This window comes from Carex rostrata, chromosome 11 (assembly GCF_964058835.1).
Source record: "Carex rostrata chromosome 11, lpCarRost1.2, whole genome shotgun sequence".
NCBI classification, from domain to species: domain Eukaryota; kingdom Viridiplantae; phylum Streptophyta; class Magnoliopsida; order Poales; family Cyperaceae; genus Carex; species Carex rostrata.
Window position 1 is genome coordinate 6,507,177 of NC_135928.1, and position 21,541 is coordinate 6,528,717.

The 21,541-nt window shown below is 35.0% G+C and overlaps 1 protein-coding gene and 1 long non-coding RNA gene across 2 annotated transcripts; both read left to right on the forward strand.

The window, feature by feature from the left end:
* Nucleotides 1-12,596: 12,596 nt before the first annotated feature.
* LOC144561546 (uncharacterized) lies at nt 12,597-13,861 on the forward strand. Its single transcript, XR_013513883.1, has 3 exons — nt 12,597-12,633; nt 12,736-12,804; nt 13,591-13,861. It is a non-coding gene; the product is annotated as an uncharacterized LOC144561546 (long non-coding RNA).
* Nucleotides 13,862-15,920: 2,059 nt separating this feature from the next.
* On the forward strand, nt 15,921-16,853 carry LOC144562067 (vacuolar iron transporter homolog 2-like). Its single transcript, XM_078311199.1, has 2 exons — nt 15,921-16,621; nt 16,782-16,853. The coding sequence occupies exons 1-2, from the start codon at nt 15,943-15,945 to the stop codon at nt 16,784-16,786; spliced, it is 684 nt and encodes a 227-aa protein (XP_078167325.1). The 5' UTR covers nt 15,921-15,942; the 3' UTR covers nt 16,787-16,853.
* Nucleotides 16,854-21,541: the final 4,688 nt, after the last annotated feature.

Below are 21,541 nucleotides of genomic sequence, written 5' to 3' on the forward strand. Positions count from 1 at the left end.
TATATATATATATATATATTGTTTAATTTTAGATTTATGGTCCAATGCACAAATCCCTCCATGCATTGCAATGCATCATAGCCCATCTCTCTCTCTCTCTCTATATATATATATATATATATATATTGTTTAATTTGTTTTTAACGAACAATATTATTCTTTAGTAGAATGATTTATTCTGTGTTCATCGGAATGGAATATTTCACTTTTGTCTACATTGATGGGTACATGACATCATTCTAGAATTCTATCTTAAATTCATCATTAAATTAACACTTAAAATCTTAATTTACAGAAACTTTGAGCGTCAAGATGGTTACCAGGGCCCACATTAATTCCTTTTCCATATATGCTTCAATTTTTCTGTTATCTTTAATTATTTTTCTGTGTATCCTTTGCTTTCGGTGATAGTCTACACATTCAATTGTGCATTTTTTTTAGATGCCTTCTGCTGTTACATTTATACCATAATCGTGTCAATTAAAGACCTTTGATTTCTTGATCTTAAAAAAAGAATGTGTGAGTGCATATAGTATCTGCATGGCATATTATAATTCCTGTCGGTAGTGATTAGAGGTTCACACTAGGATTTTGGGTTCTAATTAGGTTTAAAGCAGGACCATACTGAAAATTAGATAAATATTATTGCGATCAAAAGCTTCTACATTTTATGATTTGATCGAATTTGGATGTGTACAGAATCAAGCCTAGCAACACGGACAAGAATTTATTATCATTAAAATGAAGAAGCTTCTAGAGAATAGTAAAAGAATATATATACAAATAATTTCTTAAATTTTTGCCCCCTTGGTATTTTTAGAAATAAGAATAATTATGTTAAATATTTTTGTTGCTTCTTGAGAAAGTGATGTCTTTTATTAAGTAAAAACAAGAGGCACAAACTACAGATTTAGACTCCTCCTTTATTAATAACCAATAAAAAAATTATGTATGCTTAGCAAAGCCCTGATCTGAAGCAGTCACTATTATATTAATTACTGCCATACACAATTACCAAAAAGTCCAAAAGATGCTCTCATTTCAGACAACTGCTACTTAATTTTATTTCACAAACGACAATTTTAATGAGAAAAGGTTTTTGTCCACTGATTTCTGTCCACCATTTGTCCACAGTATCTTATTCACTTCTGTCTAACTGTTTTAATAAGTCTGGATAAATCTGCTTAACCGTCCCTCCTCACGCATTGCCTTAAATAGAACCTTCATACTCCGTCAACACGATTTTAATTTTCAAAATTTCAGATCTCTCCTCATATCGCCATATTGTTTTCTCTCCTAATCTCTCTCCCGTACAAATTTCCAATCAATATCCCTCCGCCTCCATTGATCTCAATCGAGCATGAGCACCTTTAATCGGATCTAGCCGGGTGCCACCACAGGCTGCTGACGCTCGCTCTCTCTCTCTCTCTCTCTCTCTCTGCCTCTGTCTCGCTATCTCCATCTATCTCTGAAATAGGGCAGTACGAATATGGAGCAGCGGGTGCGATCGCGAATCACCGACTGATCGTATCGTGACGCGATTCAGTTTCGATCTATAAATCACAAAATCCCGTTGAACATATGACTTTGGTGTTGTCTCCGAGAAAAGTCCTTTCCACGAGTAATGTGATGCTTATTTCGCTGGAGATGCTAGAAAATAAAATTATGATTTGACTCTACAGCTCACGTGTTGCTTGGATTTAAATAATTCTATGCTTCATTGCTCCCATTCGGATAAAGATCAATTCCTAGAAGAGCTGGAGACGTCTAGTCCAAATTCAAGTTGATTTCCTTCGCACGCCCGGAGGCTTCTGGTGCAGGTTGATTGTGATGAAAGACCTAATGGATCCTAAGAAACCTATAAGCAGTGAGGTAATGACTGTACTTTTACACTGTTGAATTTGTTATTTCTGTTGAATTTGTTGTTTTCGTTGTATGCAGTAACAGATCTAGCATTTCAAATGAAATCTAGAGAAAAGAGATGATAGAGAGGCGATATGGAGTATTGATCTGTTAATTTTACTGTTTTGCCCCGTTAATTTTACAGTATTCATCTGTCATTTTACAGTATTCATCTTGTGGAAATCTGGAGGAAATAGATGATAGAGAGGCGATATGGAGTATTAATCTGTTAATTTTACAGTATTTCCTTGTTAATTTTACAGTATTCATCTTGTCATTTTACAGTATTCATCTTGTGGAAATCTGGAAGAAAGAGATGATAGAGAGGCGATATGGAGTATTGATCTGTTAATTTTATAGTATTGCCCCGTTAATTTTACAGTATTCATCTTGTCAATTTATAGTATTCATCTTGTGGAAATCTGGAGGAAAGAGACGATAGAAAGGCGATATGGAGTATTTATTTGTTAATTTTACAGTATTTATCTTGTAATTTTACAGTTTTCATATTGTAATTTTACAGTATTCATTTTGTGAAAATCTGGAAGAAAAAGATGATAGAAAGGCTTCTTACTCATCCGAACAATATTCAATTGAAAATTCTACTGTATACAAGATTCAATTATACAATTCTGCTAATTCAATTTTACAGTATACAAGATTCAATTGTAAATTTTACTGTGTAGAAGATTCAATTTTACAGTATACAAGATTCAATTGGAAATTTTACTGTATACAAGATTCAATTTTACAGTATACAAGATTCAATTTTACTGTATACAAGATTTAATTTTACAGTATACAATATTCAATTTTACAGTATACAATATTCAATTTTACAGTATACAAGATTCAACCCAGTGCTAATAATCGCTAATAACTAACTCTAACTGCCAATAACTTCCTATAACTGTAATTTCCGAAAATACAGTTTGAAAGTACATTTATTTTGTCATGTTGTGCAAGTTGCAATCTTTTTCTAACTATGATGGAACAACTTCAAATAGTTGCTGGATGTTTTGTGATTAAGTGATATATTTTATGTGATATATTGTATAATTATACAGCATGTAGAAGTAATTTTACAGTATTCGCTCAAGTCAAAGCTGTGGACAAATGGTGGACAAAAGGCTGTGGACAATTAGACGCTTCCAATTTTAATACCTATGGGGCCATATTCACAGCCACGTACTCTCTAGTGACGCATTTGTTTGTTATTATTCGCTGGTTGTTTCGATAACGGTTCCTCGATGGTAGATACTTCGCGTGGCGGCCATGCGCCCACCTTTTAATAAGGATTTTAAAATACCAATGTCACATTAATTTAGCAATTCAATTAGAAGTTTCGAGGTTTAGTTATTCTTTTAAATAAACAAATTAATGAAGAAAATTGGCTACTTTGTTTTCAAAGCAGTCAAGAGACAAGAATGTATTGAGTTTGTGTTAATAGCAGAGGCGGAGCTTCAAAATAAAAATTGAGTTTGCGTCAATATGTTGTTATTTGTTGTTACTTTTACTTTATTGATATCAAATTTCTATTTTGCTTCATCTAAATGCAAGCACATAAATAAAAAAATCATAATTTTACGAGTTCGTAAGAACGTAAAATTAATTAATAAGTAAAAATTATATTTTAATCACATTTTTGTCCTTTTGATTTATGATGAAATGAAATTAAAAAATTACATTAATTTTTGGGATACATTATTTGCTTGTGAAATATAGGAAGTTTATGAATTTAGTTCATCCTTTAAGAACTAGTACATGCTAATTTTTTAGACATTAATTCGGAAAAGAAAGGATTAGAGCTGCATGACGGACAGTGTGGGACACTCGCCATCCCTTGTCCATAAAATTTTCAAAAATATATATTGTTTGCTGTAATTTTTCAAGAATAAAATTATAAAAATACATCATAATTTTAAATATTTATAGAATTATATACCATCATAAAATTTGTTCAATTATATCAGATATTATAAATTCTGTTTCTGAAAAAAAAGTGGACATTGAAGACTTGGTCTAGGAGGAATATTGCATTAAGTTTGACTAACAACAATTCTAACATTAAAAAAAAACTAAATAGGGTTAGAGTGTTATTGTTTTCTCACACAAATAGAAAAAGAAAAAAAAACTGAGAACTTCTGAAGAAGGCAGCTAGCAACATAAAAACCTAAAATACAAAACAACAAAATACATATTATCCACTCTCAAGGACATGTAGTTAGATTTAGGATAGAATTAGTAGGAGTAGATTATCATGAATGGACGGCTCTACTACACATTATCAGCACAACCTCTTTCACTCTTCCACATGATTACATTGAATGGAAATGGGAGGCTTCAAGGAAGTTTTCAACACACTCCATTTACACACTTCTTAATTTTGGGGGGATTAAACCTAGAGAATCAATGTTCTGGTGGAAATTACCGGTTCCACCAAAAATAAAATTGTTTATGTTGTTAGTATCTCATAACACAATTCTGACCAAAGATAATCTTACATTGAAAGGGTGGGTTGGAGACCAAACTTGTCATTTCTGTTCTGAACGTGAATCCATTGATTATTTATTCATTAAATGTAATTTAGCATAGCAAATCTGGTTTTATTTGGGTAAAAGTCAATGGGTAATGAAAAATTGGCATACATGGGATGATATAATACATTTTGCTCAGTCGTTGGATTTTGAAAATAGAACTGGGTTCATGATTGTTCTTAGTGCAGTTAGTTTGAGTATTTGAAAACATAGAAATGAAGTTTGCTTTACTAATTATAATGTTAAAACTGCTAGATCATTAATTTTGCTCATTAAAACCTTGTGTGGATATTGGTCAGGCAATTTGAAGAAGAAAGTCAAGGATGCGGTTGGAGAGTGGCTTCCTGTGATTGAAGATGCCATTCCATTAGCTCAGTACATGCCTATGGAGGTGGTCGTTTAGCAACCAGTAGCTGGCTCGGATAGGGCTACTCCTGAGATGACCTAGATGCTTATGAAGAATAAACCCCAATTTTGTCATTTAGATATAGTTAGCCTCAGCCCATTACTTAGTGGCTTAGTTTTAGCAACATTAGTCTATTTTTGGAGTATTGCAAATGTTAAGCTTTGGATGATGTATGTCTTGCTGAATATTATTTCGTTACTTTTTTTGGTTGACTCTAGTCTTGAAACAAATGTGATGGTGTAATTATCCATATTCCGATCAATGAAATGAACATTTTGCCTTTTAAAAAAAAATAATAATCTGTGCTTGGTATGGTCAAGACAATTACTTTTTCAAGATCTTAAAATTTTCAATGATGAAAGTTATTCTGCTTGACTAGAAATTTTTCATCAAAATTATTTTATTTCTGGATAGTACTATAGTGTTTCTAAGTTCATCAAGTTCTTTTGTAAACTCAACTTTAAAATTTATCGAATTGGCTTTAAACGACGAATTCAAGCCGTTGAAATCTTTCTACCTTACGAGTGATGCGTTTACATGCAAAATTATGCCGCAGTAAACCATGCATGCATGTTAACTTGTTAAGGGGGGGTGGGGGGGTAAAAGTTCAGCTTTCAAGATAATCTCAGAAAAATTAATGTAAAAAAGGTGACCACAAACAGGTGCTATGTTGGTCCGTTATATATATATCCTCTGAGATATCTCAAAATTTCAATTTATTTAAGATCAGATTAAATTTGTTTTGATGTCTAATCAGAATGCTGGATTAGTATTATTTTTGCTTTTATATTTGTACATAAAATTTTTTTGAACGATATGAATTTTTCACATATTAACTCAAAGTTTGAGATACCTTAGATGATGTGAATTCGTGCGATGTGCCGATGTAGGGTGTCACGAGAACCCAACCACTACTAGAATTCCCAATATTAGCAAGCGTTATTAGCAAGCGTAGGAAGCCCCCTTGCAATAGAAATAGAGCTTTTGAATTTCGCTGATTAAATTAATATTGTTGCAACGGGAGGCGCTTGCAAATAATCACGCTTGCTAATGTGTTCCACTGGCCCTTGCTAATGTCACATATTCCCCCTTGAAAATAATAAGACCCACCCCAAACACCCCAGCTATTATTTTTTTATTAAAACCCGTTGCAATTAGCAGTTTTATTGCGCTTGCAAATGAGTCATAGATGGGTCCCACACATTTGTTGCAAGGGCAACCGTTGCAAATAATGTTTAGAATTGTGTTTATATTATTTAATTGTGAATGCCTAAACTATTTGCAAGCGTCGCCGTTGCAAATGCATTTGGAGTGGGTTTTTATATTATTATATTCTGAAAGACCTTATTATTTGCAAGGGCCACCGTTGCATAAGTTCTTAGGATGCTATTTATAATATTTTATTGCTTATGCCATATCTATTTGCAAGGGCACCGTTGCAAATGTTTAACGATATTTTTTAATATTATTCTATTATTAAAGTCAAGAATATTTGCAAGGGACACCGTTGCAATTGAGTTTAGGTTTCAGATTATATTAGTTTATTGTGAAGGGCTTAACTATTTGCATGGGGCACCGTTGCTAATGTTTTCTATGTTTCGGTTTATATTATTTTATTATAAAAGGAGGAATTTATTAGCAAGGGCCACCGTTGCAATTGTTTCTGACACCCTTAGAAAGAGAGACACACCTAAATTTGATATCTCCATTTGTGACACAATAAATATTAATACAACAATCACATAAATTTGAAATATTAATATAACCACAACAAAATACAATGTTATATTTCAAAATACTAATAACCAAAATACCATATTAATTAGCTTGTGAAGATTATGGAATGAAAAAAACGAAAGGGTGCCATTTGAAGGGGTGGATTCATTGCTTGTAATTAACATCCACAACATAATACAATTTTATAATTCAAAATATTAATATAAAAAAAAAACCATATTAATTAGCATTGGATGTGAAGGGGTGTCACCAACAGATTCTGGAATGAAAAAAACACAAGTGTTTATGAAGGGTTTATGAAAGGGTGGCATATGAAGGGTTGAATTCATTGCTTGGGCAATGAAGGGTTTATGCCTTGACACTATTTAATTAGCACTTGTTGCTGTCTTCTCCCCCATAGTAATCTAATATGCAACAAACACCATATTAGAGTTTTCATTAGGATTAGAAAAAAATAATTTAAAGAATAGAAAATCCTAATCCTAATCATACTCCTCTTAATCCTAATCCTAATCATCCAAATTCTCATTCTAATCATCCCAATCCTAACCCGGTGCCCGTTATTGTGCAAGGGGCTGACAGGTTAATAATCTATAACAGGTCAGTGGTGACTCAACCCGGAGATGGTTCTGAATGGAGAGTACCGGATCCTCCAGTGCATGAGATTGGCTCTTCGGATGAAGAAGTGAATTTGTTTGGACAGAGCCCTCCCGGTTACCCTTACGGCCCAGTAGGAGAGCCTGTGAGTTTGGGACTGAGGAGAAGCAAGAGGGTTTGGAAAGGGGTGGAAAGGCACAATAATGGGCAACGGGTCAGATATTTCCCGGCTAAAAAGAAGAGACGCCCACGAGGGGGTCAAGATGACTAGTTTGGTTTGACATTACTGTTTTTTACTAATATAACCCTAGGGATGGGGTAATTTGTTTATTTGTAGATGATGTTTGTGGTTGTCAGTCATGTGATGGTTTTTAGTGTTTTTTGATAGAGTTTTTTTATGCTTGTGATGTTTTAATTCTAAGTTGTTCCCTACTACAAGCATACTGTTATGAGCAAAATAAGATTGATCATTAAAATGTTAATATTAACATAATAAGGACTAAAAGGAATAATACGTCAATGCACTGACCTCACATAGAAGCAATCGCGCATGCATCGGATAGGCATAGTTGCTGATAATGTGGAAAAAATTTGAATATTTGTGAGCAATTAGATCATGTTAAATTAATATGTGCATTTCAATAAGAAAATTATAAAAAACTTGGTAGCAAATTGTTGTCACCAATCAATTAAAGGAGTGCATAGAACACAAGAACAAAATGCATAGTACTGAAGCATCTATACTATGCGCCAGTAACAGCATCTGTCTAAGGCTGTGGTAATTGGTAAAAAATGTGAGTGCTTACTAATTAAAAACCATCTTCCTCCTTTGATTCATAAAATTGACCCCAATAAGCTTCTTGCTGACCTTGATCCATTTCATCCATGTCATTATCTTCCTCACCATCCTCTACCGGATTGCTATCATTCGTCGCGCGTGGTTGTGGGACCTCCATGATGTCGTCCACTAGGTCGTAGTCGTCTTCTTGAATGACGACATTATCCCAATCAAAACCTAGTCCGTTCGAAACCTCGATGTGAATTGCCCCCATTTCCTCTTGGTAAAATTCGAGGTTTGTGTCGTCTTCATCATGACGAAACTGGCCTTTCGGGGATGTTTTGAACGCAACCCACCATTTTTTTCTTTTAGGAAGCATTGAAGCATAAGGAAGGTAGCTCACTTGGACTGCTTGACATGCCAATACAAATGGTTCATAAGTTTTCAGCCGAGACTTGTGTTTAACCTCGACAATCCCATGTTGGCGGTCGACCTTTACACCATTTGTTATATCGAACCAATAACACTTAAAGAGAACCACCTTGTTGCCTCCTTCATATGTGAGCTGAATGACCTCTTCGAGAACTCCATAGTAGTCATGTGGGGTGCCACCTGATTCGGTTTCTCCTTTGATGCAAACCCCGCTATTTCTTGAACACTTGTCTTGCCCATGCGATTCAGTGTGATAGCGGTAACCATTGATTTCGTACCCTTCATAACAACTCACTCGTTTGAGTGGTTTCATTGCTGCCCTTCGAATGTATGGGTTAATTTTGGCCATCACCCTTCAATACATCTCCAAACTCTTAGTTGTTTACTAATTTAGCTATTTTTCATTTGGTAACACTCTTTCTCATGGTACCAGTATGGGCGACTTCACACTTGTTACAGAAAAAGGGCAATTTTGTCTTCTAGTTTTTTTAATCAAAGTTTAATCAATATTTTTTATAATTTAACTAGAGATAATTTAGAATTCATTAAGTGTTCGTTAAATAAGACATCATTGTAAGAGTTAAGGGACAAATAAGTCCAATTTAAGACTTGAAGGGTAAATAAGAAATTGGAGAACACTTTTACTTATCTAGGAGATTAATCCAGTTTTTTTAATCATACTCATATTTATTTGTTAACATTTTACTAGTAATTAACTAATATATCATTAATTTCTGAATTTTCTTGTTACTTAAACGGTTCTTAAGGGTTACACTTAAATTGACAACAAAGTTAAACTTGGTTCTTGTTGACAATATTATCATAATTCATTCAAAATGATGAAGGGTTACACTTAACTTGGTGCTTGTTTTTGTTTATAAATAAAACTACCTCCCTTCTTGATAAATGACGTTGAGCACCTACGGTAACTTAGGTATCAAACCACTATACTTCGTGATATACTAATCTAATTTCGTCCTAACTTTTCAAGCAAAATATTTTTGACATCTATGGACACCAACATTAAATGGACCTCTTTAGCATGACCAATCATGTTAATTATGACCCTCATTTTAATAGGAATAGACACCCTTGCAATAGGTAGACAGAAAGATATGCCTCCATCATTTTCTCTATTTTCTACAACTCTCCTGCATCAAACTCAAAACTAAATTTAATTTTGATAACATTTATCTTTCTATAGGTAGACAGAACAATATGCCTCCTCGGAAATCGGCTCTGAAAAGGTTTTGGCTCTTTGGAAATTGGGGACAGTTCAATGGTTTCGACAGAAGTTGAAGTACCACCACCAAAGAGAAAGGGAAGAGGCCCTGCAATTGTGCGAGACGCGACAGAGGTGGTCGAAGAACGTCCGATCATATGGGTGGTTGGGAAAAAGGAGTTCACCTGTGAAGAAACAGAAAATGTTAAACCAGGGGATATCACCAAATCGATCACTAGGCTAGCTCTCAACTACATGCTTGGACCACTAAGAAGTTATCACAGCTGGGATCTCAAACGAAAGAACAGTGTGGAGAGGGCGTTCTTGGTAACAAAATACTTTTATTAGATTTGAAAATAGAAATCATAGTTTCTGTCAGAATGTGCTACAATCTATGATATAATATGTGCTTTTTAGATCAAGAATAAATTTGATAGTTTTCGTGTATTCAATCTCTTTGCAAATTTTCTAGCTGCAAACAAGTTTAGTTTTATATTTTGTTCGTGAAAGAGAAGTGGAAGACAAGGAAATGGTATATTGGTCAATATAAATTTTATATTATGTTGTATATTATGAGCTGAAGTATATCTTTGTATAGGCCATTAAAAGCTTAGGTACTGGTTAAGTCCAGGAATTGTATGGTCTAACCTTGACTAATTTGGACTTTTTAAAGTTCTCTTTTAATGCATGTCTGTTTCTTTAGTGTAATTATCTATTTTCAAAATATGCTACATATAGTTTAGGTCATTGTCACATGAATATCAAGAATTATATTTTAAATACTTCTGATTTTGTTGTGTATGCACTTATTTCTCACATGAAATGAAATCCATGCATGTTATAATAAGTTTATTACTGTTATTATTTTTAATTAAAATCCACACAGAACCCATGATTAAAATTATTCTCCAAAACAATTTTACTTACTAATATGCGTGTTGGATGATGCTCCTTATTTCCCATTGTTGACAGGAACGATACAGGTATAGGGAAGACCAAGATGTTAGCCTATGTCGGACCGTCATGGATGCCATTGCAGCCAAATGATACAATGAGGAGCTGAACAAAGCGAGAGCTAAATGTGAGAAGAAATTTCCAGGCAATGTAAAAGCATGGAAGACAATGGTTCCTCACTGGTGTCTGGACCCCCCCAATTAGGTTGCTCTGTGTGATATATTTGACACTGAGGATTGGAAAGAACTGAGCAAACAAAACAAAATGAACCACACCAATTCTGGCACTGTGATCCCCCATTATGGTGGTTGTTCAAGCGCACACCAGCATCTTAACAAATTGGTAAGCTGAAATGCAATTGTGTTAAAAAAAAAAAATAAAGGTGTAATTTAGTCATTACTCAACTCGTGAATACTAATTGTTTACTGTTTTCGCATTTGGAGACAAAACTGAAAAAGGGAGGTGCGCCAACTATGAGGGAGCTCTTCGTCCATCTTCACAGTAGAAATGCAGAGGGGAAATCACCGGTGTTGGAAAAATACAAGGCATCCCAGGTGGAGGCTGCATCTGAAGCTAATGAAAATGATAATGACAATGTATCGCTGAAACCAACTACCGAGGAGACTGGCGCAGAAACTGAATCTTTCGACATCACCTCCTTGAAATTTACCACCCAGAAAGCAGAAAAAGTTCTTGTAAGTTTTAACTTGTATCACCTAAAACCTAGGCAAATTTCTCTATTAAGTACAATAACTATTTATAAAAACTTGAAATTAAATTGTTGCATGGAATTGATGCTATGTGCAAGGCCTTCGTTGCAGGTCATGTTTTCAAACTATATTTCAAATGATCAATTATAATAACTTGCAAATAATATATGATTTATTTGTTTACTGGCTGCACACAACATAATTGTCATAGACTTTGTCGTTTACTTACTTAAAATGTACAACTAAATGAACGAGTTTTCAGAAATTGTGCTTCATCAAAATTGTGAGTACCAAACACTTCAAACTCCCCAAATCCATTCATGACATAAATTTTGCATTGTAGACACTGACATTTACCATATTTAATTCAGAGTATATAAAGCTGGTTTTAACAGACACTACACCAAAAGGATGCTGCTACATGTTTATAGCAGTAACAAATTAGAAACACACAACTGTACCTCACCACTTTTAAACCCGTATTGAGCAATAATATATATTTCTCGTCTGTTGTATATAATAGACAGATGTTATGGACATGAGGGCTAACAATGTCAACGCTCATATGGAAGAGGCTGACCTGTTTATGTCAGCGGTTGGCGGTCGCAACCATGGCCGAGTAAGAGGATTTGGATGCGTCCTAGACCCAAGGTTGCCAAAAACATTTTGAGGCCGGGCAACCCCTACAGCATCCGACATTTCTGGGGTTACAAATCTTGGAAACAACAGGGTCTTCATGGATGATGTCCTAGTCGGAATGTTAAAAGAACGTGATATGCGACTAGCTGAAGAAAGACAAGAGAGAAAAATAGAAGGAGCAAGATATAACATGCTCTTGAACAAATTATTCACCCTTGTTGGACAACAAAACCCAAATGTACAGGTAAGTAAGAATAACTGGGTCTTCCATTTTATAACTCCACTCACTGCCTTTATTACAAATTTTATTTATTTTGTCTTCTTCCAACATGACAGCTTGTCCTAAGAATGTTACAGTTTTGTTCATATGCTAATTAGGAATGCAAAGGAAATATCAATTTAGTTTGTTTTTATTTCCTTTTAACTTTCTTGTTAAATATATATTTCTCATATGACCAAATTAATTTCACAAGCTTAAGAGGGGACTGCGTAAGTACAATAAAAATTAGTGTACTGTTGCACTATGATGGTTAGCTCTTATTGGTTTGTCACCTATGTAATTTAAAAAGTACTCACTCCTTGATCCTATTAATTACTGATCTCATACCATTCTACATCCTAGTACTAACCTTTCCTCTTGCAAAATTTTTACATAGGAACCACTTTATAGTTCTCATGCACTGCACGAGGGGGTAATGGGGAATATGCAAACTCTGCAGGTGACATCTTTCAACTTTAGGACTTGATCATTGTAATGTTATTCTATTATCAGATGTTGTTCTTCCAAATGCTAACAATGCCCTTGCATATGTAATTACTAGGGTCAGTGTCCTACATCTCTACCTCAATCTCAGAAAGGAGGCTCACTAATGCAGATTCCACACTCTCAGGTAAGGAGATTTACTAGTACTTGCATACTTACATACCTTGAAATTTTCAAGCAACGAAAAGCACTGATAATGTAAAAAGACCCAAAAAAAACTGAAATTTCACTGAATACAGTGACTAGGCTGCAAAATCGATTTCATCGAGGGTGTATATGGAAATCTAGCCTCAATAACAAGAACATTTTGTTCTTGTGTTAATTTCTTATGTACCCTCCAACTCTTACTAAGTCTCTTACTCATCCCTCAAGACTTGAGTATATTATATTTACCCCTCAAATCTTCTGAGTCTTTCTTATTTATCTTTACAACTCTTGGTTAGGATATAAACCAGCTTATTTTGGATTCATTGCAACACAGGATTTTAATTCCAGTGTGTGATTGCACATTGCTGTTCACTCTCAGTTAGCCACATGAAATGATTTATTTAGACTCGAATAAAATTCATTGATACTGGATTAATTGAGGTTCATACATTTCATAGAAATGATACATGGTCAAAGCAATTTGCAATTTTGTCAGTGGGCATAGAGGAGATCAAGAGTAAGAAAAAAAGAAGAGTATAATGGGAAAAAAACATATTTTAGTAATTTTGAACTGTAGTTAACTATTTTTATGGATAAATAGAGAATAATAAAAATAGTAAAGGGGTATATTACATATAATGAAAAGTACAAGGGTAAATAGAAAATTGAAAAAGTTTTGAAGGGTAAATTTTCAGATTAACCCTTGTTTCAATGCTTATAATGTACGAACAGTACTAACTTGGTGCTTATGCCAATGTATACACAGGGTCTTCCATCTTTGCAGGCATCAACAAATCGAGAGGGGGGATTCCAAGCACTACTACAAGCAAATTCTGGACCAGAGGTGGCCAACCTTATGGGGGCCAAAGTGTCAATGTGTGAATGGTTCGGGCAAGGCAACTCGGACAACAACCCGCTTTAATTGTCTGGGGTATTGCCAATATTTAACCGATAATTATAGATTTTTGGATTTTCAATAGGAACATAGTGGATGTTTATTTTTGGTAAATTTTTGTTGATGGGTGGTGCTCATATTTTGGTATAGTTTCATATTATCTATAGTTGTAATGTTATAACACATGTAAGGTTATAACAGTTTTTATTTTGGTACAATGCATGCTTTGTACATGCTTGATTTTAATACTGTCATTGCTATTTCCAAGCTTTCCTATTCAATTTCAATGTGTTATGTTATGGTTTATTTATTTCAATGTTAAACGTATCAAATTACATGGTACCTGGTTGGTACCGGGAGAATTTTATAAACATGGCTACTGATATGTTGGCATTAATAGTAATTTTATAAATTGTTCCGGATTATCAAAAAGAAATATGATTAAATTATATTGTATTTGCAAATAATTGGGTGGGACCCACAATAAATACCCTTGCAAATAAAATATGGGCCCCACTAAAGCTAACCTTGCTAATAACCCCCTGGGACCCTCACGAGCTAACCTTGTAAATAATCATGTGGGGTCCAATCACACTTACCTTGCTAATAACCCGATGGGTCCCACGAGAGTCACGCTTGCTAATAACCGGAAGGGACCCATGCTGGATACACTTGCTAATAATCAAGTGGGACCCACATGGGACATCCTTGCAAATAATATGTGGGACCCACAAATAATATCCTTGCTAATACTCTGTGGGGCCTACACTACATATCCTTGCTTATACTCAGTGGGACCCACAAAACATAACCTTGCTAATACTCAGTTGGGCTCCAAAAATCAATGTATTAGCAAGCGTGCTATTTGCAAGCGCCCCGCTTGCGGATACCCTGGACAAGAATATTAACAAGCGTAGCCCTTGCAACAAATCAGAATCCGAGTATTAGCAAGGGGGCTTTAACCAACGGTAGTTATTGCAAGCGCAGCGCTTGCTAATGGCCTTTTTCGAGCTTGTAGCAAGGGCACGCCGTTGCTAGAATCAAAATCCTGCCGTTGCTAATATTAGGGATTCTAGTAGTGAACATTGTCTTTTTTGCAACTTTTGACACAGCAAAAGAAAAATAATGTAATTCTTAATTGCTCATCTTGCTCGGCATACAGAAAAAATCAATTAAAGAATTTCTTTTTGGGTGGTAAAATTAAATATTCTGAGAAATAAGTACAGCACAACACCTGCTAGCTCCTTGCACACCTTTAAAGGAAATAAATCTGCTACGATTCTAAAGAATCGTAAGAAGCTGCTTTTTCAAATCCAATCACTCATTTATTTAGAAATTTGTGTATAAAAATCAACTGTTTTTAAAATTCATGCATTCTAAAATATTGATAGTTAGATTTGAAAAAAAAAAAGTCCTACAATTCTTGCTGGAATCGTAGCAGATTTATTTCCCACCTTTAAAAAATAAAGTATAAATTTATAATAGTAAATGTACTACCAATATAGGCCCTACCCCACTAATTTCCTCCCTGGTTCAAACCTCAAAACCGAATTCCTTGTCGTTTTGCCCGAGTCACATGGGAACCCAAAAGAAAATAAAATCCGAAGTATCCATCTAGAGTAGGAAAAATGGCACGACGGAGCCGGCTCCGTTATGGAACGTCACGATTATGGTATGGTATGTGTGACTGTTCTGTGCTGTGTATCCCGTGCGGTGATCAGCTTTTGAAAATTTGACATGTCACGTCACGCGAAAGATCCGATCACGGTACGTCACGCGAAAGATCCGATCACGGCACGACACGTAATCATGCGAGTCACGTATAATTAGGACCGTTAGATCTTAATTAAATGGTGAATCTTGAATAAACTAACTTAAATTATGACAAAAAATAGTTAAATGTGAGAAACATAACCAGTTACATTTGGACACGACACGCGACTTATGACGTTACTCGCGTGCCGTGATCATCTCTCAATATTTTAGTCACGGTACAACACGGTACGGCACGAAACCAAAGTCACGGTGTGTTAACGACGGCACGGCAGGATACCTTTTTTCCACTCTACAAGCATCCTCCTATAAATTCTTTATTTAATTTTTGAAAAAAATCGCCTGGTCCAGTCAAAATACAGAGTCCATAAATACCGGACTATTAGGCGTGTGCCCTCCATACTCCCAAACCTCTCTCTCCCCTAAGATCTAACACTAGAGACAACAACTATGTCTTTTCGTATGAACTCTATTGTCCCCACAACAACCCCATCACCAGAAATTTCCCAAATCCCGACGCCCCCCGACCAAAACAAAGACCTTGAACTCGGCAAATCCGATGACACCATTGACTACATGCAACGGGCCCAGTGGCTCCGTGCCTCTGTCCTAGGGGCCAACGACGGGCTTGTATCCGTCGCTTCCCTGATGATTGGTGTGGGGGCAGCTAGCTCGGCTGCCAAGGCTATGCTGGTCTCTGGCCTGGCTGGTCTGGTAGCTGGTGCATGTAGCATGGCCATCGGTGAATTTGTGTCGGTTTACGCTCAGTACGACATAGAAAAGACTCTGATCAAGGAAGGTGAAGTGATAGATGGAGAAGAAGATAAGGAACCATTAGCAAATCCGTTACTGGCTGCTGGTGCATCAGCTTTAGCATTTTTAATTGGCGGGCTGCTACCGTTGCTTGCTGGGGCGTTTATTAAATCTTGGGGAGCGAGGCTGGGTGTTGTTTGTGGAGTGAGTAGTCTTGCATTGGTTGTGTTCGGTGCAATTGGTGCACTTCTCGGTGGTGCCAAGCCCTATAAGGGTGCGCTTAGGGTTTTGATCGGAGGATGGCTGGCTATGCTGATTACTTATGGGATTCTCAAAGTGTTCAGTTTACTTTTCCATGTGAACATTTCCTCATCTGGTTAAAGTGATTATAAATTATTAACGGCTATAAGTGCCTAGTTGGGTTGGAAGCCAAGCCTATGAATTATTTATGTTAGTTATATATTGCTCTCTATTTTCCTTTTTTTTTTTTCCTGCTAATAATATATACGGCAGGAGTGCCTGATATTCCCCTTCAGTGTAGTATCATGTCATTAATTAGTATATGTAATAATATCTTGACGGTGGTTAATTCCATGTAGATTTAATAATCCTTGCTTTTTTTTTTCTTGTAATTTAAATATTTTCTTTCACTTAGCCGGGGAAGTTTATTTTTTCCACTATTTTTGTTGGTATTCCAGCAGTGCGTAGCTTAAACCAGGATTCCATGAACTGCAGTCAAATTGTGAATTATCGAAATATTTATGGCCAACACATGCAGATACATAATACGTGCAAGTTATTAGCTATACCAAACAAGAGGACCGCTCTCTCGGATCTGAGTAACTTGATTTCCTTCACATCGTTTTTAAGCATGTGATCACCTGGTTTCAGTAAACAGTTTTCATCATAAAGGAAAGAGGCAAATTAATTTGAATTTTCTTGACACTATATATACTTTGGGGGAATCAAGGAAATTCGCTCACTACTACAAAAAATCCCTTCACCGACTCTTAATCACCGACTGTTTTAAGCAAAGCATCAGTGTTGCTCACACTACACTGACTCTTTTATTAAATAACAGTCAGCTTTATTGTTCAACACTGGCGCTTTATAAACAGTCAGTGTTGGTTATCAACACTGACTGTTTTTTAACAAAGAGTCAGTGTTGAACACCAACACTGACTGTTTTTCAAGAGTCAGTGTTGATTACCAATTCTGACGCTTTAAAAACAGTCAGTGTTGACACCAACACCGACTCTTTTGAAAAACAGTCCGTGTTGACACCAACACCGACTCTTTTGAAAAACAGTCAGTGTTGATCACCAACACTGACTGTTTTTAAAAAGAGTCAGTGTTGAGTAGAAATACCGACTCTTTAAAAAGAGTCAGTGTTGGTGCTCAACACTGACTGTTTTTCAAAAGAGTCGGTGTTGGTGTCAACAATGACTGTTTTGGAGAAGAGTCAGTGTTGAGTGGGAATACTGACCCTTTAAAAACAGTCAGTGTTGACTGTTTGTTCATTTTATTTTACATTTTTTCTCTTTATTTTTTTTTTCAAATATCATAATTAAAAATATATTATAACATTTCATTGAACACATGTAATACGTCAATTTATTTAATAATATCAAGTTAAAACTTAAAATCTTTCAAGTTTTTACAAATACGAATTTAATAATCACAAGATAATAGAAGAAGACGGAGAATCCTAAAGAAAATCACTAGTTCATTATATGAAATGTGATTTCAACCGGGTTTTTGCTTTCATTGACAAATTTGATAAGGGAATCCAATTAATTAATTTGTGGATATTTTACAATACAATTAAGTCTTCCAAAATTTATAATATATTTTTAAACTTTGATTAGTTGTTAAGAAAGTGTGTACATAAATAAATAATATGATAATATAGTTTATGTTGAAGAAAATAAAAATAAAAATATGTTAATTAGAAACTTAGAATTTTGTAAATTTAAATTGTAAGTTTAAAAATAAATTGTTAAATAATTTTGACACATTAAATTATATAGCATTACATGCATGTTGCATATATGAATTTTGCATAAATTAAGGTACATTATTCTAAATTCAATTTAATTCTAACTTCAAATTTTGTATAAAATTATTCTAATGTTGTGTATATATTTATTGTAGAAAAAATTGGATTCACCCTAAAGGGAAGGCAACAGTTGAAATTATGTTAAACACAAGTAAAACAGAGAGCATATGTTAAGCCAGCACCAAATTTTATGTCTGATCCCAGTATCCCACGTACATGAGCCATGTATAAAGGGCATATTTAGTTACTTCTTCAGTTAAAATGGTTTAAATAATTACTCTTATTATTTGATAGAAATTTGTTACGTAGATCATAAATTATTGTTTTTAATTGAAACACATTAATAAAGTCAGAGGTTGATTAACACTGACTGTTTTTAAAAAACAGTCAGTGTTAGCTAGCAACACTGACTGTTTTTTCAAAAAACTTCGGTGTTGGTTATCAGCACTGACGGTTTTTAAAAACAGTCAGTGTTGGTTCTCAACACTAACTATTTTTTGAAAAACCGTCAGTGTTGATAATTTAGTGTAAGAATTCAGTTTAAAGTATGAGATTCATCGTTTATCTATCTAAATAGCAATATTGTAATAATCAAATTTTGAGTTAGTGTAAAATACAGCATTACATGCATATTGCATATGCATATATGATTTTAACACATTATATTATATAGCATTACATGCATATTGCATATATGACAAATTTTAACACATTATACTATTTTGGTTTGAAATGTGATTTCAACCAGGATTTTGCGTCGCTTGACAAATTTTATAAGGGAGTCCAATTAAGTAATTTGTGGATATTTTACAATACAATTTCATAAGGGATGGATAAATATTTTATTGTTGTAATTCATAAAATAAAAATAAAAATTATGAATTGCATGAAGTAATAAAAAAAATTCATAAAAAAATCATACAAGAAATTTAAAAATCATTGCATCAACCATGCAAGAAATGTGTACAAGTAATTAAAAAATCGATTAAAACAAAGTCTCTGATACCACTACCATGAATTAACTCAATTCAAATTTGAAATATATTTCCACTTCATATGCAAAAATCTTACCAAAAAATGATTTCCAAACCATACAATAGTATGAAAATAACTTAATAAATAAATAAATACAAACTTGAGTATTTTTTTTTTAGGTGCTACAATGACGATTTCCAAAAAATCTTACAAAAAACTATTTCCAAACCATACAATAGTTGAAAAAAAAACACTTACAATCAACACTGACTGTTTTAAAAAAAACAGTCAGTATTGGCAACTAACACTGACTCTTTTTGATAAAAGGGTCAGTATATGTCACACCCCGAAACAGGGTGTCACGCAGTTTTCGCCAGTGTTTTAAAATGCGGTTTTGTTCATGCATGCGGAAGGCCACTGCATGCCGCATATGCGGTATGCGGACGCATATGCGGATTTTCATGCGGATTTATATATATATTGTTATGTTTATGTGTGTGGGCCTGCTCCTAGGAGTATGCGGGGGGTGGCAGGGGGGTGGCAGGGGGGCGGCAGCTCCCTGCGAGCGTTGTCTGAGGTTTCGAATCCTTTAACCGACGGCCCAGATTAGTCAAGTTTACCGATCAAGATGGACGGTCCAGATTAGTCCTTTTTCACATAAATTTTAATTAAAATACAATCATACTATCATAGGATTTGATTTAAAATAAGTTTGGTTCAAATCCGATTTAATTTGGCTAAGTTATACCCAAAACAGCATTTTTCAGAAACCCCATTGCGGCCCGCAATAGGGCTGTTGCGGCCCGCAACAAGTTCCAAAATTTCCAGCCTCTGCAAATCGTCTCTGCCTCCATTCATTGCGGCCCGCAATGAATGTATTGCGGCCCGCAATGACCTGGTTGGTCTCTGCCTCCATTCATTGCGGCCCGCAATAAATGTATTGCGGCCCGCAATGACCTGGTTGGATTTTAATCTGCGAAATTCCCTCTGTCTACTCTCATTGCGGCCCGCAATAGGGTTATTGCGGCCCGCAATAAGGGTACAGTTTTTCATTCCTTTGCCCATTTTCGTGAAATTTCACCCCGTTTTCAAACCCGATCAAATCCCCATATAATTAAACAATTATTCCCCATTTACTAGAAATTTTAATGACATTTAAACATGCAATTTCAACATTTAAGTCATAACAACAATTTAAAACATACCGTTAGGGTTTTATAACATAATACGGTTCGATAATAACCTATACATCAAAATAACCGACTACAGGTTCAACTACACATTCAAAATGGGCATAAAGGGTTTGGCATAACCTATTAGCTCGGCCTAAACTCACGCGTCGAGCCCGAGTCCCACTTCACTCGCGTTTACTTGCACATTTCAATTCAAAGGGAAAAAAAATTCCCCGAGGGGAGGGGGTGAGAAAAACCTGTCATCCGTTTTCTCAGTGCGGAATTTAAAGGGCTACTAGATTTGTGAGAAATCCATCACCAGAACTAAATACACTAGCAAAAGGGTATCTATTTATTTATTCACCAACAATAATAAATGCACATGTACCGGGAATAGATTCAAACGGATTTCAATTCACATCTCATCAACATCAATCAACGAATTTCCAGAAAGATTTGGTTTCATAGATATAATATATATAAGTCTGGTTATGAGGTACAGATATCAACTATCGATCACCTCCGGCTTAACAGTTATATTTTCTGGTTTCAAGTCATACAATTTCATCAATTCATCACTTAAAATATACACGGGCATATTCCGCGAATATGCAACAGAATATCACTTTTCTCAAAAAGAAATCACTGACACTTTCACTGAATCACTGAACCACAGTTCTACCTAAAATTACACTGCACTTCCCTTACCCAACCGGTACTGGGTTCACTAGGGCCATTCTCCAGATGCGCATAAGGGTCCTGGATGAAAGTCTAGTAGCTAGCTAGACTTTCCACTATGATACACTGTTCACTTCACACAATCAATCCAAGTCATACTGTGGTTCCACTCACTTATTCAAAACGATAGATCAACAATCGATAAACCGTACCAACATGAGAATCATAACAGTTATACAATTCAATTACACTAATATCACAATTAATGCAATGCGGCAACAAATGTTTTCAATTAGAGATTCAACATGCTATGCACAGTTTATTTAAATGAAGCAATCAACATAAATATAATAATATGCACCGTTATTTAGTTCTACGAATAAACCCCAAAACAGATCCCGTGAACCCCCGC

Bases quoted from the DNA above. Each gene is read 5' to 3' on its own strand.
- LOC144562067 (XM_078311199.1), top strand. From the start codon at position 15,943: ATGTCTTTTCGTATGAACTCTATTGTCCCCACAACAACCCCATCACCA.